This window comes from Podarcis gaigeae (genome assembly GCF_964106915.1).
Source record: "Podarcis gaigeae genome assembly, chromosome: 9".
Classification (NCBI taxonomy): Eukaryota; Metazoa; Chordata; class Lepidosauria; order Squamata; family Lacertidae; genus Podarcis; species Podarcis gaigeae.
In genome coordinates, this window is record NC_139685.1 from 10,691,208 (window position 1) to 10,708,221 (window position 17,014).

Below are 17,014 nucleotides of genomic sequence, written 5' to 3' on the forward strand. Positions count from 1 at the left end.
TACACAATGTTAGACGATGAGCAATTAAATAGTCCCAAGATGGTATGTGTGATGTTGTTGGGGACAGTAATGGTGTTGTCCAGGTGTATGTGGCAGCAAAGTTGGCATCTGGGTTTATTGCAGGCTCTGGTGCCAGTGTCCGTGTTAAGTCTGGTTATAGTATTATTGTGGGTTAGGAGTTGTTTAAGATTGGGTGGCTGTCTGTAGGCAATGAAAGGTCTTCCTCCCAGAGCTTGAGAAAGAGAACTGTCATTGTCCAGGAGAGGTTGTAGATCTCTGATGATGCGTTGTACTGTTTTAACTTGGGAGCTGTATGTGATGACTAGAGGTGCTCTGTTATTTTCTTTTTTGGGTCTGTCTTGCAGCAAGTTCTCTCTGGGTATCAGTCTGGCTCTGTTGATCTGTTGTCTAACTTCATCTGCTGGGTAATAGTACCTCGGGTTAAGAACTTTGCTTCAGGGTGAGAACAGAAATCGTGCAGCGGCGGTGCGGCAGCAGCAGGAGGCCCCATTAGCTAAAGTGGTGCTTCAGGTTAAGAACAGTTTCAGGTTAAGAACAGACCTCCAGAACGAATTAAGTACTTAACCTGAGGCACCACTGTACTTGCTTCCAAGTTAAAATGCTTAAAATCAAACAGCTCAGCTGCAGTCAAAATACAAGCCCTATTCAGGCATTCAAATCGCTTGAGAGTGAGGGAAAGTTGTGACATAGGAAGCCTATTCTGCATGGGTACGCTTCCTGCACAAGTTAAAATCCTCCTTGCATATGGCTCCTACATTCCTAGAACAGGCCCTCTACTTCAGAACCCGCCCCCCATGTGTGGGGAGCAGGGGGCAGGGACAGCAATCATTCAATCGTATGGCTATTGACTGTAGCTCTACTATTTCTCCCATGCATTTACCAGTGTGTGGGCTTTCCTTATGGCTGTTTTCAAACTTTATCATAATTGTTGGCGGGTTTATCATTAAATGGATAGGTGTAAAGATTTCCATACTCACTGAATCCATTTCAGACAACCTGCCTTAGTTACTTGGGATGGATGGATAAATTAAAAAGTGTGTGTGTGGGGGGGGTGCATCTTTGTTGAACCAAGAAAATGTTGCATAATTTTAAATAAGGTTAGCAATTTAGAAAAAAAACCCTATAAATTGATCACCCCAGTCCTATTCATGTTTATCTGGAAATAAGCCACGTGGAACTTAATTCATGAATGTATGCACTTCAATATTGTATTTTAATTTTCATTGTTATTTTTACAGAAATGGCGCTCTGTGTTATTTCAACCAGAGATTTTGGTTTTGCTCTTTGTATGAAAATGTATCACTCCGCCATTCCATACCACACCCCAAATGAGGCAGTTGCCAATGTAGTAATGATCTGAACCAGGGAAGGTAATAATCTTCAGAAAACTGAGTCTAAATTTTTCATACCTTAATACTTGAAGATTAATAATGTATGGGCAGCCCTGGTGATTTTTATGCCTAGAATTTCTGCGCTCCTTTATTGCATCTTATCTACATAGCTTCATGAAGAATATAAACTGTAGGAGTCATACACTAAGGATTGCTTTCACGAACAAGAATATGAATTGGTTTTATTCAGAAGGGACCTGGGGGAATGCTATGAGCATCATATGCACGCCTAAGGATGTGGAATTCTGCCTTTACGGAACTAAGGGTGGTCTCTCTCCTGTTCGCCAAGGATAGTGAAATTAACATGCAGCTGGGCTTCTCTGATAAATGGATTCTGTTAGGTCACTGAGGGGATGCGTGTGACATTAAGTGATTTACAGCCCTTTACCTTAATGAAATTGTTTCAGCGAGATGACGCTGAGAGCTTTTAATGGATAGCTTTTCTTGATGTAATGAAATTGCATTCCTTTGGCATTTAATATAAGGTGCAGTTATTATTTACTGGAGCTTTCCCAAGGCTGTCGTGTTTTTGCACACGCAGTTCGGAACAAAAAGAGACTTCGGTGGCGGCATCAAGACCAGAATGGTGTGTGACATTCTTAAGCAGATGAGTGTATTTGGGGAGTGCATTTCAGTTAGTGTGGCCTACCTTTCAAGCCTTATCTCTTAAGGAGGCTTTCTTATCCACAGCGCTGCCAGCCTTCATCTCTTTCACATATCGCCTCCTAATCTATTTAACAGGCAACTGGATTACAACCAGATCAGCTGCATTGAAGATGGGGCATTTAGGGCTCTCCGTGATCTGGAAGTGCTGTAAGTAAACTGCTTGTCTCTCTTACTTTTTAAAACAGAGAAGTCCAGATGCAACGCTCATCTCGTGTCAAAACATTTGAATGAAATGATGTATTAGAATAAAAATGATGCATTAGAATATTGCTTGATAAGATATTGTAAGCACATGGAAAGAGTTGAGATAACCCCCCCATTTGTTTATTTTTACAAAATCATCACATTTGTCAGATACAACCATGTAAGGGCAAAGTAACTTCCTTATGGAAAAAAATTAAGGCTTTTATGATTCAATGTATTCTTGTAAGCCCATTTTCCATTGTTCAGATCCACACAGTTATGCCCCTCTTTTCAATCATAATCTTTGTGTAATGAACACATTCCAAAGCCTTGAATACACATTAGCAGCTTTCACAAAGCAAATTTTCTAGGAGATGGGTGTGTGATGTTTTCAAGAGCTGTGGCTTTCCATACTCAGTTTTTCTTGCAATTGATTTTTGTTCCTGACCTGCTGCCTGCAAGCTGTTCACTGTGGAATAGCTTCACAGAAGTCAATAGGAGTTTTGTAGAAATAAGCAGGCAGGCAAGGTAGGACCATAAGTTCCTTTTGAATTGTCATACCAGTGATGTATAGCTTATCTTCATTTAACCGAAAGTGGGTACAGCCTAGTACCCTAACACATTCCCTCTTCCTGCATTTTAACTGTAATCATTATTACATTAATGATGATTAAATAAAAATCTTACTGCCTCTGAAATAAGACAGTAAATGTAATGAATAAAATATCTTCTTTTTTTAAAAAATGGCACATAATCGTGAAATATGCTGTCAGTCAGTATTGCGTGTTCATTGGCGACACATTTTAAATAACTTATTTTCTCTGTCAGTATACAATGCCCTATGCAAATGTGCCATTCGTTGTTTTGATTTAATCGTTTTAAAAACAACCAGAAGGCACAAGGCTAAATTAGTTCTAAAGGAGATTCTTGTTAGTAGATTTCAAAATCAGAAAGTCGTTTTCAGATTTGATTTTATTTTTAAATAAAAGGAACCCAGAAGCCCAGATGGAGAGCAATAAATATTATCATTATTTGGCAAATTCAGAGCTAGTCCCTTCTGTCCAGCTACAACAGTAAATCACAGTTAACGCTAGTTTGCATTTAAAAACAATTGTACCACTCCTTGAATTTTATTCAAGATGAGGTATTACAATGTTATAAGAATTTTTAGGTCTTCTATATATATCATAGAGTGAATCATATTGTAAAGTGAAAATACTTTTTAATGTAAAAACATTTGGATTATTTAAGTTTTCAGATGGGTCGTATGCCATTCATACATGATCTACATTATTTTATCAGCTGCCAAAGAATTTCTAATCCTGGATGAAGTAGTATATTACACTTTCCACTGTTCATATAAAACTTTAATCTCCTAGTAAGCTATGGAACCTGTCCCATGTAAAATCTTATGCAATGAAAGTCAGGCCAGGCCTTCCAAATGTGCTTTCATAGTACTCTGTTAAGTTAGTGCATCATGTATATCCAGTCTCTTAATTGGATACTATCCATACTCATGCCCATTTGTGGCAAAAGCTCTGTTTGTTTCTGGATCAGTTCACCATAAAACAGTATGGCATCCCATAAGAAGGTAATGAGCCTAAATGGGCACATCGTTATAGGAACAGCTACGCATGACTGGTAGCTGGGCATGGCTATCTACATAGCAAAGAACAATTAAGAAAATTCATTAAAAAAACACGTTCTAATATTCTGTAGATTTTGTTACTTTTGAAATTGTGTATATTGATGTTTAATAATGTGTGCACGGGATGAGCGGAAGCGAAGGACCAAATTCCTAAATCTGTTAACAGCTTGAAGTTAACCACTTATGTTTTCTATTTGACTAATCACATTGTTGCTTTTAACAGAGCAAAGTTCATGGAATGCATTATATATATGTATGTATGTGTAGCAAGCTTGTGCATTTTATTTTTATATATATATATATATATATATATTTGCTTTCGTAGATTTTCACGGGTACAGGAATGCAGGTTTTGGTGTCCTCGGGTGTCTTCCCGTGTAAAAGTTGGGGTGTCTAGGCGACGTTTCGACGAGGTCTCACTCGTCATCTTCAGGCTGGTGCTTTCGGCTTCTTGAAGCCGAAAGCACCAGCCTGAAGATGACGAGTGAGACCTCGTCGAAACGTCGCCTAGACACCCCAACTTTTACACGGGAAGACACCCGAGGACACCAAAACCTGCATATATATATATATATATATATATATGCGCATGCTTTACGGACAGGTTTTCCTCAAAGTTTTAACCATAGACTTGGTATATTTCTAATAACAACAAAAAGATGTGAGGAAGGAGGAATTCATCTTGTGAATGGCAATGCAGTTTATGTCTTATTTAAACAGCCAAATTGAAATTCAGACCATTCAAAAAGAACACTTGGAAGGGTTTTAGGTAGCACTTCTGCCAGTGAATTCATCCTGTGCCTGCTACTGTGGTTTTGAAATCACAACCTCCTGTTTTTAATTTTCCCCTTCTGCTGGCGGTGTGTGTGTGAATGGGGATCAGTCAAATAGTATGGAAATGGCAGAGGAAAACAATGGCTCTGGGAACTGTCACAATGTGGTCAAATTCAGCAGCCAAATTGCAAAAGAAAAAAGGAAAGGGAAACATTTTTCTGTACTGATAACTGTGGGGTTACTTGAACCCAGGAAAGAAGAAAGAGTAAACAGATTACAGGAACATTTTGTGACGTCGGGAGGTTGGAGGTGGAGATGAACCTACTGTGAAATGTCGTAGGTCATTGATGTCATGTGGTCTGGCGGCTGGTCCATGGACCCATGAAATAACTTCTTGTTCTGGAGAATACCATAGACTTCAACAAGACTAGTTTTGCAACACAAATCCCTGTAGGTCTTACAAGTGCACACCTGTTTTGATAGCCAATTTGCATGCTTTTTCAGAGTACATATATAGTTATTTGCTTATTGCCTTCATACGGGTTTGTTGCATTACTCAGGATGCACATAGCAGCTAGAAATATTTTGGCAGATACAGGATAGCATCCAGCCTATTGTGCCAACAATTTGTAGAACAATCAGCGCTAAAATTAATTGAAAGGTACATCAGAACACTGTTCCATCCATGGAGCTATTAAATGATTCTTGAGCGTGTCAGGATCACTTTGTTCCTTTTTACTAAAAATGCATCTATTTATTTTTTGTACACAGTAAGGAAATAATAAGAGTTTGGATTTTCACAGACTTGCAGGGCGGTTTTCATTAGACTGGTGACACTGATAAGGGCAAACTCAATATTTTGAAGCAGTTCTCCACACTCTCCACAACAAAAGTTGTTTCACAAGTCTTGACAATGGCATAAACCCTGTCATCTTTCACTTAAGCCATGTTCATAGGCATTTGATATTAGTTGACAAAAACACCTTCCATGTTATTGAGTTAAGATTGCAGGTGTCCGTCGATTGCAGGTGTCTGTCTATTTTGGTGTTATTAATATTACAAGTAGAACCTGCCGCAGAACACTTCAGAGCAGAGTGATCCCGGTTAGCTATGTCTTCTTCCCAGATACTCAGTTTAATTTCCTCCTTCCCGACTTACAGTTTTCTGTTCCCCACAATGGTCAGTCTGCATTCCTTATCCATTGGCTCAGGCCTTACTTGGCTTTCCCCCTATTAAAAAAAAATGTAAACAATTCTGACACTTTTAATAGCATGTGAAGCTGCTGCTGCTGTTGTTATTAAATGTACTTCCTTTTGAAATTATTATCTTTTAGTATTGTTATTATTATTAATTTCATTTTTCAGTTGCCTAGGGTTGGATCCTCTATCAAAGCTTTCTTAGTTGCAGGAAGAGAGTGTCAGCCCAATACCTCTCTCTACCGGAAGCAGAGCCTAAGTTTCTTTCCCTTTCCCTTACAAACAAACAAAAGCCCCTGCACTATTCTGACACCACTTCCTGACTTTATCTGCAGAAGCAGGTCACTGCATGCTGCTATATAGCAGGACCAGCTCCACTGGATCCAAACCGTATTGCATCTTTCCCCTAAGAAAACCATATTACTCTCCCTGAAGGTGCCAGTCACTTGTCTTGTCAACATCTTTTTTTAAAGTCCATGCTTTGGAAATGCAGAGTTAGGATCACATAGTTCATATAATGGATATCTTGCTCTGTTGTGATTCTGCTCACCTTTGGGGTAGCCATCTTTCTGCCCCAGCTTCCGTTCACGACTGCCATTTTACAGTATTATAAATAAATAAGCTTTTCAGATTACAGCTTCCTTCGGAGTGATATGAAAAGCTATATATATATTGAAAGAAAAATGCATTATTTTAAGTTTAGGACACATACACCTGCCACACACTGTTCTTATAGCATCCTCCTTTGTTGGCTCATAGCATAATAGATTTATGCAGGTGTTTATGAATTTTGACTTGGCTAACTAGTGCTAGGTCACTGACCTATTCTCTTGTTCATGCTGAGCTTTTGTAGGATGTTCTGGCAGCTCCTGGATGCTGCTGGCAACTTCTGCCAAAGCTGCAGAAGGGAGAGAAACTACGGTACCTTTCATTTCCTCTTCCCCTCTTTTCCATAGGGGAAAAGATTGTTTCTCTCGCTTACATTGGGCTTTTTTTCAGGAGATGCTTTTTTTGAGGCCAGCAAAACTCCTGCCGGATGAGGGTGCTTGAAAAATATTTTTTTAAAAAACTAACATTTCCATAAAGGCAGATCATGCAACTCAGCACTTAGTTGTTCATCTTCCCTTGCGTGTCGAGGTCCCCAGGTCCACCCCAATAACTCACACATCACACAGAATTTTTGTTTAAGGTTTTTGGCATAATTTTGGCCACAACTTTATTAAAATACAAATTTGTGAGTGGTTGCTTAGGCATTGGTTGCGACTATCTGCCCCCACCATGGGGGACAGACTGACATTCCGCACGATGCGAAAGTCAGAATGGGGGTTACGCGGAGCAGGGAACCTGCCCTCACCCCAAATGCAACCAGGCATTGGTTGCGACTATCTGCCCCCACCATGGGGGACAGACTGACATTCCGCACGATGCGAAAGTCAGAATGGGGGAATACACTTGGGGGTTACGCGGAGCAGGGAACCTGCCCTCACCCCAAATGCAACCAGGAGCTCATTGCTATGGCCCGAGCCCCCTTGACAGAGTGGACAAGCAATAGTTAGCCCCCAATTCCTTTAACGGAATCCCTTGCAGCAGCAGCATTAGAGGGGCAGGCACAGCCAATCCATGCCCCTCAACCAACCAAACCATAAACCAATGCCTAACTGCAACCTTACAAGTTGTGACGATTTGCTACGCAGTAGGCAAAACCCAAATGGCCCCAGCCAATCAGCCAGATGGACAAAATTCCTACCAGGCCCCCCCTCCAAAGCAGACGACCCCATGACAGGCATAGCAAGGTCAAAGCGAACAACCCTATTCTAGGGAGGGAGGGACGGGCAATCCGCTGCACAGGCGAAAAGAGGAAGCCCTAGCCTCGTGCAAGGAGTTTTAGCATTTCTGGCTGTCAATCAATAAATGGCAACATTAATTTCTTCCCAACAACAAGGGAAGCCCCAATCGCATCAGTGGCCAACGATCAGTTAGCCCGCCCCCAACTTTGGAGTGTCCTGGTGGCCCCCACCGCAACACATGCTCTCCATGAAGCAGAACACGCTTTACCATTTTTACTGAATGTTAACTATTTAGACACTGTCCCAATCCACCAAATGTCTTGTACATGCAAACTTACTCATACACATTCATTTATGTGTCAAGATCTTCTTAACTGGATCAAGGCGATTGATTTAACTTACTTTCAAATACGTTTGCTTAGTGCTAATATTGTATTGAGTACAAATTTCAGTTTTCCTCTTTTACATCCGATGAGCATTTCCATCTCAAAATAGCATCGGCCATGAGAAGTTTTTCATGATCAGAGTTTTCATCCTGATCCTAAATATAGTTAAATCCTAAACACAGTAATATAGTTCCATGTCTGTTTAAGGTGTTGGTATGCATAAGCGAAGTCTCTTTAGCACTTGTTGATACAATAACGGAGACGTACTTAGTACTGAATGTCAAAAACATAATTTAACTTCCATTAAAATTTAAGAAAATTAGAGACTTGGCAGTGGTGGCTAATGTCTTAGTATACCTTGATTGAACTGCTGTAATGTTACCTATGCAAGGTTGTCTTTGAAGACTGCTGGAAACGATAGCCGCAGTGAGACTTCTGACCACCAGTATATTTTTTAGAAGTCAGTCTGTTTCAGATGTTTCTTCAAATATTCTTAGAATTGTTGTGTCATGTGAAAATGTGTACCTGTCCTTAATGTTTTACAGCACTCTCAACAATAACAACATCACACGTCTCTCAGTGGCAAGTTTCAACCATATGCCCAAACTCAGAACCTTGTAAGTAGTTAACGTGTTTTACTTAAAATGTGATAAAATGTAATTCCTATTGTTAGTTTTTCACAATAACCAGTGTTGGGAACTATATTTTAGAGGTTTGACCATTTAGTACTACCCTGAAGGTGTGAATCACTGACCAGAATACTTCCCTTTGCGCAAGCAAGCCTTTCCGCCTTTGCCGTAGTGTAAGTGTTGGGTTGTGTACAGACTGGTGCAGTTTGTAAATAGCAGGGCAATTGCAGAAAAAAGTGATTTCAAGAAATGCTTGATAATATTTGCAAGTTGAGAAGGTGGATGGCAGATCACACCCTGTAAAAGATCAGAAATGCATGGCATGACCATGCCACAAAACTTGCTTTTTTTTTTTTGGACCCATATGTGTTATATCTGTCTTGTATCTTGAGCAGGGGGACGCAGGTGGCGCTGTGGGTTAAAGCCTCAGCGCCTAGGATTTGCCGATCGAAAGGTCGGCGGTTCGAATCCCTGCGGCGGGGTGCGCTCCCGCTGGTCCCAGCGCCTGCCAACCTAGCAGTTCGAAAGCACCTCCGGGTGCAAGTAGATAAATAGGGACCGCTTACCGTGTGTGGCTCTGGCTCGCCAGAGCAGCGATGTCACGCTGGCCACGTGACCCGGAAGTGTCTCCGGACAGCGCTGGCCCCTGGCCTCTTAAGTGAGATGGGCGCACAACCCCAGAGTCTGTCAAGACTGGCCCGTACGGGCAGGGGTACCTTTACCTTTACCTTTACCTTTATCTTGAGCAGGCTAATTATTGGCTAAGCTATAACTATTTAAGACTCTTAGACCAGTAAGATTTTCAGAGAGCACAACTTCTTCACCTGATTCCTTGTGCCTTGCACGTCAGTGTGAAGAAAATATTTGAAGGTGTGATAGATTGAAATTTTACATAGTCAAAACATATTTAAAAAATAGCTTCTTTGGAACAAAACCTGAGAGGTATTTTGAGGAACTGGTCAGGTTTCACTTAAGATCGCAGTAGAATCTGTGATTGACTGTCAGATATGATAAATGTGAAATCTTTAAGGTTTTATTGCAGTAATGCTAGCAGGCCTAATTCAATTAAAATGGCTCTCCCAGATTTTTTTTTAAAAAAATATAAATAATGCATGTTCCAATAGTGCAATAATTAAGGTTGTGGCAGCAGTTGCTTCAAGAGCCTAATATTTAATGATGGGTCTTACATGTAAAATATGCATAAGGCTATTAAGAAAAATAATTGAACAAATTCTAGTTAGTGCTGATTTTTTTTAAAAAAAGAACACCAGTGTTTGATATGTTATCAACAGTATATAAGTAAAACTGCATGAAGCTCATTCTCATATGCATTTAAATCAGGATTGAGCCCCAGATGTTTATCCTCCTCATGGCACGAGAGTTCAGGCATTTGATGAAACCTTCTCTTCCCTATATGGAAAAAAACAAGTTGCACAAAGTGTGGCCCAGAATTTTAGAAGCTTTTGCCTCCTCAGGGTTGTAGTAGTTGCGGCTGCAGCAGCCCCTTTCCCATTCCTTAAACAGCCAGCCATGCCTAACTAATGGGGGTTATTAATTCCGTTGAGTATGGCTTAGCTAGGTGGCTCAGGATGGAACCCAATAGAGATGGATGATGATGATGATGATGATGATGATGATGATATATTTATACCCTGCCCATCTGGCTGAGTTTCCCCAGCCACTCTGGGCAGCTCCCAATCAAGTGTTAAAAACAGTACAGCATTAAATATTAAAAACTTCCCTGAACAGGGCTGCCTTAAGATGTCTTCTGAATGTCAGGTAATTGTTTATCTCTTTGACATCTGATGGGAGGGTGTTCCACAGGGCGGGTGCCACTATCGAGAAGGCCCTCTGTCTGGTTCCCTGTAGCCTCACTTCTCGCAATGAGGGAACTGCCAGAAGGCCCTCGGTGCTGGATCTCAGTGTCCGGGCTGAACGATGGGGGTGGAGACACTCCTTCAGGTATACAGGGCCGAGGCCGTTTAGGGCTTTAAAGGTCAGCACCAACACTTTGAATCGTGCTCGGAAACGTACTGGAAGCAAATGCAGATCTCTCAGAACCGGTGTTATGTGGTCCCGGCGGCCACTCCCAGTCACCAGTCTAGCTGCCACATTCTGGATTAATTGCAGTTTCCGGGTCACCTTCAAAGGTAGCCCCACGATGGAGCAAACAGCAAAAGCTCTCAAGCAATGTAACCTGTACACTTGGCTCTGTTTCCTCCTTCTGAGAAAGGGCTAAAACGCCACAACTTCAGCTGAGATCCTGCGACCTGACAAGTCTACTGATCAATTGGGGGGGGGGGGTGTTTGTGTAAAACTAGGAGAGATTTTCAAATGGGTCTCCTCTAGTTTAAAAAATGACCAAATTAAGGCATGTAGCACCGAGAAAGGAGGACTTCAACCCCAATCCGTTTTCTTTATGCCAATTCTCTCTCATACACATGCACCAACTGAAGGATCTGTTTCAGCCTAGCATACATAATAATAATTATGTATGTATTTATTTTTGAATTATTTTTATTAATTTTACAAATCAAATCAAATGAAATCAATTTAATATAATTTCCTAAAATCAGGTTTCCCGCTCCTGTTCCAAATGTATGATCATCATCATTTGCCGCATTATTTCTTATTTAGAGTCCAGGTGACATCCTTCACTTGCCATTAAACCATTCTTCCAGCTGACTGCTTTTTTCACCTTACAAACAGCACCTCCGTTACATCTTATAAATAAGTAATCAATTTCATGTGTGTAGTCCTTCATATACATTGTTGTTCCAGACCTGGTGTCCTGGGAGAGTTAATTACTATCTTCCACTGTTCAGCTCTTTGCAGTGTTTAACTGGATGGTACAAGGTCACATTCTATTCCTTCCACTGTTTACCAACTAGCATACGAGCTAACGCCATAAATAACTCACGGAATGCATATCCAAACTCCCCCATTAAAATTCTGCTCTGGAGTTCTTCCTCGGCACACAGCTAAAAACAAAATCTTTTTTCAAATTGAGCCTCTTTGCCAGATCTGTTCAGCAGCAGTTCGTTCTTTTTTCACTGCATTCTTCCAACAGCACTCCTAGTCCAGTCCAGGAATAATTTTAAATAAAGCCCATGCAGCCTTGGTTGAGCGGGGAAGGCATAATAAAACCTTGTTCAATTCTTTGTTGAGCATAAATCAAAAGCCTCCCCCCTCTTTTCCGAAGTAACAAACAGAATAACATAGCAGTGGCTACACACGTCCTTTTCGTTATGCAGAAAAAAGGACCATTTGAAAAGCATAAGACTGCTCAAAGCACCTTGTCCTCCCTTTCCTGGCTGTTGTAAGGATTCTCAAGCTTCGAAGAAAACATTCAGATACCTTCAAAGAGCCAAGCCCAGTCCTTTCGGCAGCTGACTGATTGCAGCCCATTAACATATGTTGGTCCAGAAACACCTCTTGATTAATGCCAATTGTCTGAATTATGGAGGACTCAATCACAAATCATGCCGGAGACAGGGGCTCATCTATGGCAGGAACACACTCCCAGTTGCACCCACTCTGCCTTTCAAGTTGGCAGACACAGGCTTGAGTGGCACAGAGGGATGCAGGGAGCTCCCCAGACCCCACTGGGGAACATTGCCAGTATTTTTGGCTCATAAATCCTGCCTTTCCCCTGCCTGAACCTCCTCGCTGCCCACGGAGGGCAGCAAGGAGCTACCACCATTTAATTTGTGATGCCGCCGGAAACCTATTGTTATTATTATTTATATTCTGCCCATCTGGCTGGGTTACCCCACCCACTCTGGATGGTTTCCAACAATTTAGAGCACAGTGAGACATCAAACAGTAAAAACTTCCCTAAATAGGGCTGCCTTCAGATGTCTTTTAAAAGTCAGATGGTTGTTTATTTACTTGACATCTGATGGGAGGGTGCTTTTCAGGGTGGGCTTGACTGCAAGGTGCTCTGCCTGGTTTCCTGTAACTTCCCTCCTCCTCCTCTGTAATGCAATAAAAATGATGGGTATGGCAAATAAAAATAAATATGAAAGTAGAAAAATAAAACAGGAGCAAAACACCACTACTAAAAAATACAATGCCCTGTTCAGTTGTAACATATGAGAAGAACTGTCAGATGGAGCTGGATCTCAGCGTCCAGGTTGAATGATGGGGGTGGAGATGCAGGGCCAAAGCTGTTTAGGTCCTTAAAGGCCAGCAGCAACACTTTCAATTGTGCTCAGAAACATACTGGGAGCCAATGTAGATCCTTTAAGACCGATGTTATATGGTCCTGGCTGCCACAACCAGTCACCAACCTTGGGAATAAATAAACAACTCTTAACAGTTCAGGAGCCCTGTCCTCTTTTTTTTTACTGGATAACCTTAACCTATACTATCAACCTTGTTGTTGTTTAGTCGTTTAGTCATGTCACTCTTTGTGACCCCATGGACCAGGGCACACCAGGCACTCCTGTCTTCCACTGCTTCCTGCAGTTTGGTCAAACTATCAACCTTAACCCTCTGCTATCAATGCAACATCTTTCCACCAACAGCTGAAAAGCTCAAATCCTTCCCTGGCTCCTTTTACTCCCTCCAGCCTTTAATTAACTGCACTGCTGCTATGATCAACTTCACAATCCAATACTTCATTTCCCCAAATAGAGCCCACATGCCAAGATGAAAACACTTACGGGTTTGGTTTCTTAATATTAAGCATTGTTTTGAGCATGGGTCTCTAGGTGTCAATGCACCTAATCCCCTCTACTGTACTTAAACCAAAAGAGGTGGAAGAGACGATTCAGCAGAAAATGTGCTAACAAAAGGATTTCTGCAAGCAGTTACGCTGGTGGCTAACATACCTCAAAATGTTCATTAGCGATTGTTCTTAAAACTCAGGTTTTAGCATGGAACATCAGTTCCCTAATCAATAGGTAGTCTTACAGTACAGGAAAGACCAGGATTTGAGATCAGTATAGAAGGTTTGCTCTGAGCTACAGGGAGAGGGATCTGCTAGAGAGGAAGGTAGTGGGAATATTTGTTGGTGGTCTGGTAATATTAGGAACACCCCAGATATATACATCACATTATTCTTGGTCCATGGTTTCTCCATTTCTCAGTCTAAAAACCTTGGATGCCATTTACCTATCTTCTCCTACCCACAAGCTACCCACATATTCCTAGAATCCATAGGGAAAAGTTTCTCAGTGCCTCCTTCCAATCTTTCACAGACCTAAAGGCTGCAGCATTCTTAAAGGCTTACTGTGTCTCAGTCAGATTTTGCAGGCACAGAAATGTTCATCTGTCAAGAGAGGCAGTGAGAACCCAGTACAGAGTTCCCATCTTTCATTTCCCCAGAGTGGTAAAGAGCGGGGCCTCAAAAGTGATAGCAGACCTATCATTGTCACATTGGAATGGACCACGAGGGTCATCTAGTCCAACTCCCTGCAGGAATCCTTTGCCCAACGTGGGACTTGAACTCAGTGACCCTGAGGTTAAGAGTCCCATGCTCTATCAAGTGAGCTATGTATGTAGCCACAGTCAAGGCAGGGAGGAAAGAGTGTTGAATGTCAGCTCAATAGCAGTGGTCTTATTTGTAGTAGTGGGGACAATAGATTAATGATGTCATAATCTTGAGAAGGAAAGGGACACGGGTGGCACTGTGGGTTAAACCACAGAGCTTAGGACTTGCTGATCAGAAGGTCAGCAGTTCAAATCCCCGTGACGGGGTGAGCTCCTGTTGCTCGGTCCCTGCTCCTGCCAACCTAGCAGTTCGAAAGCACGTCAAAGTGCAAGTAGATAAATAGGTACCACTCTGGCAGGAAGGTAAACAGCGTTTCCGTGCACTGCTCTGGTTCACCAGAAGCGGTTTAGTCATGCTGGCCACATGACCGGCTGTACGCCGGCTCCCTCGGCCAATAAAGCAAGGTGAGCACTGCAACCCCAGAATCAGACACGACTGGACCTAATGGTCAGGGGTCCCTTTACGTTTAATCATGAGAAGATGGGGCAGGGAGAGTTTTTAGCAAACTAGGGAAAGGGGCAGTTTGGGGCAAACTCTGGGGAGTGAGAATTGGCAGCAAAGTAGGAATGGTGCATAGGTGGGGATGGGGGCATTGAAGGAGCTGTGGAGGAGTGGGAATTTGGTAGCAGGTGTGGTTACTGAGCAACTCAAGCAGGGGCAGCATCCCCTAATAACCTCATATAAACCAATCGGAAGTGAATGCAAGCAGTTAACACATTATAACCTCTCTGGCAACTTGTGGGGGGAGATCTGCATGAATACACCATAAACAGGTCTTCTAGACTAAGTGCATAACGTTGCAACTGTAGACTTTAATCATGTTTCATCGTTTGCTTTGTACTTACTAGACTATATTGCCTTTATGTTCTTTTTGGTTTTATTTTGCTGTGTTTTATCCAGCCGACTACACTCCAACAACCTTTACTGTGATTGCCATCTAGCTTGGCTCTCTGATTGGCTACGCCAGCGACCTCGGGTTGGACTATACACTCAGTGCATGGGCCCCTCACATTTAAGGGGTCACAATGTAGCTGAGGTTCAAAAACGGGAATTCGTCTGCAGCGGTAAGACTCTCAATATTATTACAGCACTACCTTGATGTGTAATGCATGACAAAACAGCCTGAAAGAAGGCATGGGTAACACAAGCTTCACTAACTGTGCACAAAACATAGTACGTTCAATCTACTTAAAGTCAGGCTGCATATGTCTCAACCCCTTTCCTTGGCTATATAGATGCAGGCAGCTCAGCTCAAAGTTGGGAGCCTGGGAGGCATGCATGTACCGACTGTATCCTCATCTAGTCATCCCCATATGCCTGAAGCAGATTTCACACTCTCCAGAACTATGAGCACCTTGTACTGGAAAAGAGGGGGACTAGCTGGGGATACTGGAGGTAGGGGGACACGGGTGGCACTGTGGTCTAAACCACTGAGCCTCTTGGACTTGCTGATTGGAAGGTCGGCGGTTTGAATCTATACAACGGGCTGAGCTCCTGTTGCTTTGTTCCAGCTTCTGCCAACCTAGCAGTTTGAAATAACGCCAGTGCAAGTAGATAAATAGGTACCACTGCGGCAGGAAGGTAAACAGTGTTTCCGTGCGCTCTGGTTTCTGTCATGGTGTTCCATTGCACCAGAAGCGGCTTAGTCATGCTGGCCACATGACCTGGAAAGCTGTCTGTGGACAAACGCCGGCTCCCTTGGCCTGAAAGCAAGATGAGCGCCACAACCCCATAGTCAGCTTTGACTAGACTTAACTGTCCAGGGGTCCCTTACCTTTTTTTTCCTTTACTGGAGTTAAAAGGTAAAGGGACCCCTGACAGTTAAGTCCAGTCATGAATGACTCTGGGGTTGCGGCGCTTACCTCGCTTTACAGACCGAGGGAGACATCCGCTCCACAGACAGCTTTTCTGGGTCATGTGGCCAGCATGACTAAGCCGCTTCTGGCACAACAGAACACCGACAGCAGAGCAGCGCACGGAATCACCGTTTACCTTCCCACTGGAGCAGTACCTATTAATCTACTTGCACTTTTGGGCGTGCTTTCAAACTTCTGGGTTGGCAGGAGCTGGGACCGAGCAACGGGAGCTCACTCTGTCACGGGGATTTGAACTGCTGACTTTTTGATTGGCAAGCCAAAGGCTCAGTGGTTTAGACCACAGTGCCACCCGCATCCCTCAAGGTATTGGAGGTAGAAAAAGGTTAAATATTTCCCCTATCAAGCAGCTGCAGCCTGCATGTGCATAGGTGTGGGATGGTTTGAAGCCAGCTTCTTCCGAGCCCTATGGGAGTCACTCACACAAGAACTGCACCTTTGCTATGATTAGATTCAACCTAGAGTGTCTCAGGTTACACATCTAGTATCATAGTTATGAGGGTGGGTGAAAAGTTTGGGCCCAGGTTATTAAATCCAGAGAGTTTTTTTAACATAAAATAAGTATCGTATTCAAAGTGTACTCTATGCTCTTGCCATTTTTACAGCCTTAAAACCTCTTATGAATTGAAAACCCAAGGGTTTGGAAAACGGAATTCGTTCTGTACATTTTGCCATGTCTGTGGCTTTTTCGATTGCTTGTAATGACATATTAAAATAACTAATGCTATACCACTAACATTTGTCTCTATTTTTCCTCTGTTCATACCCCCTAGATGAGGAAGAAGGCAAGTTCATTTAAATAAAACCAATCTTTTAATGGCAGATTAAATCATTAGTCAGCATTGCTTCATCACGTTTCCTCTAAATGTGTATACAACAGTTGTACCTGCCCATTTTCTCTTTTACTCACCAAAAGGCTCGCTGAAAAGAGAGGTTTTCAGCAGTGAAGAAATTTTCTCAAG

The 17,014-nt window shown here is 42.3% G+C and overlaps 1 protein-coding gene across 7 annotated transcripts in view; it reads left to right on the forward strand.

Moving 5' to 3' along the window:
* Positions 1-17,014, forward strand: part of SLIT2 (slit guidance ligand 2) — a 232,194-nt gene that overhangs the window by 139,615 nt on the left and 75,565 nt on the right. For all 7 annotated transcript variants that reach the window (XM_083754823.1, XM_083754826.1, XM_083754822.1 and 4 more), the window contains exons 6-8: positions 2,154-2,225; positions 8,598-8,669; positions 15,079-15,242. In XM_083754823.1, the coding sequence (XP_083610949.1) occupies positions 2,154-2,225; positions 8,598-8,669; positions 15,079-15,242 (308 nt within the window). The remainder of the gene's footprint in view (positions 1-2,153; positions 2,226-8,597; positions 8,670-15,078; positions 15,243-17,014) is intronic.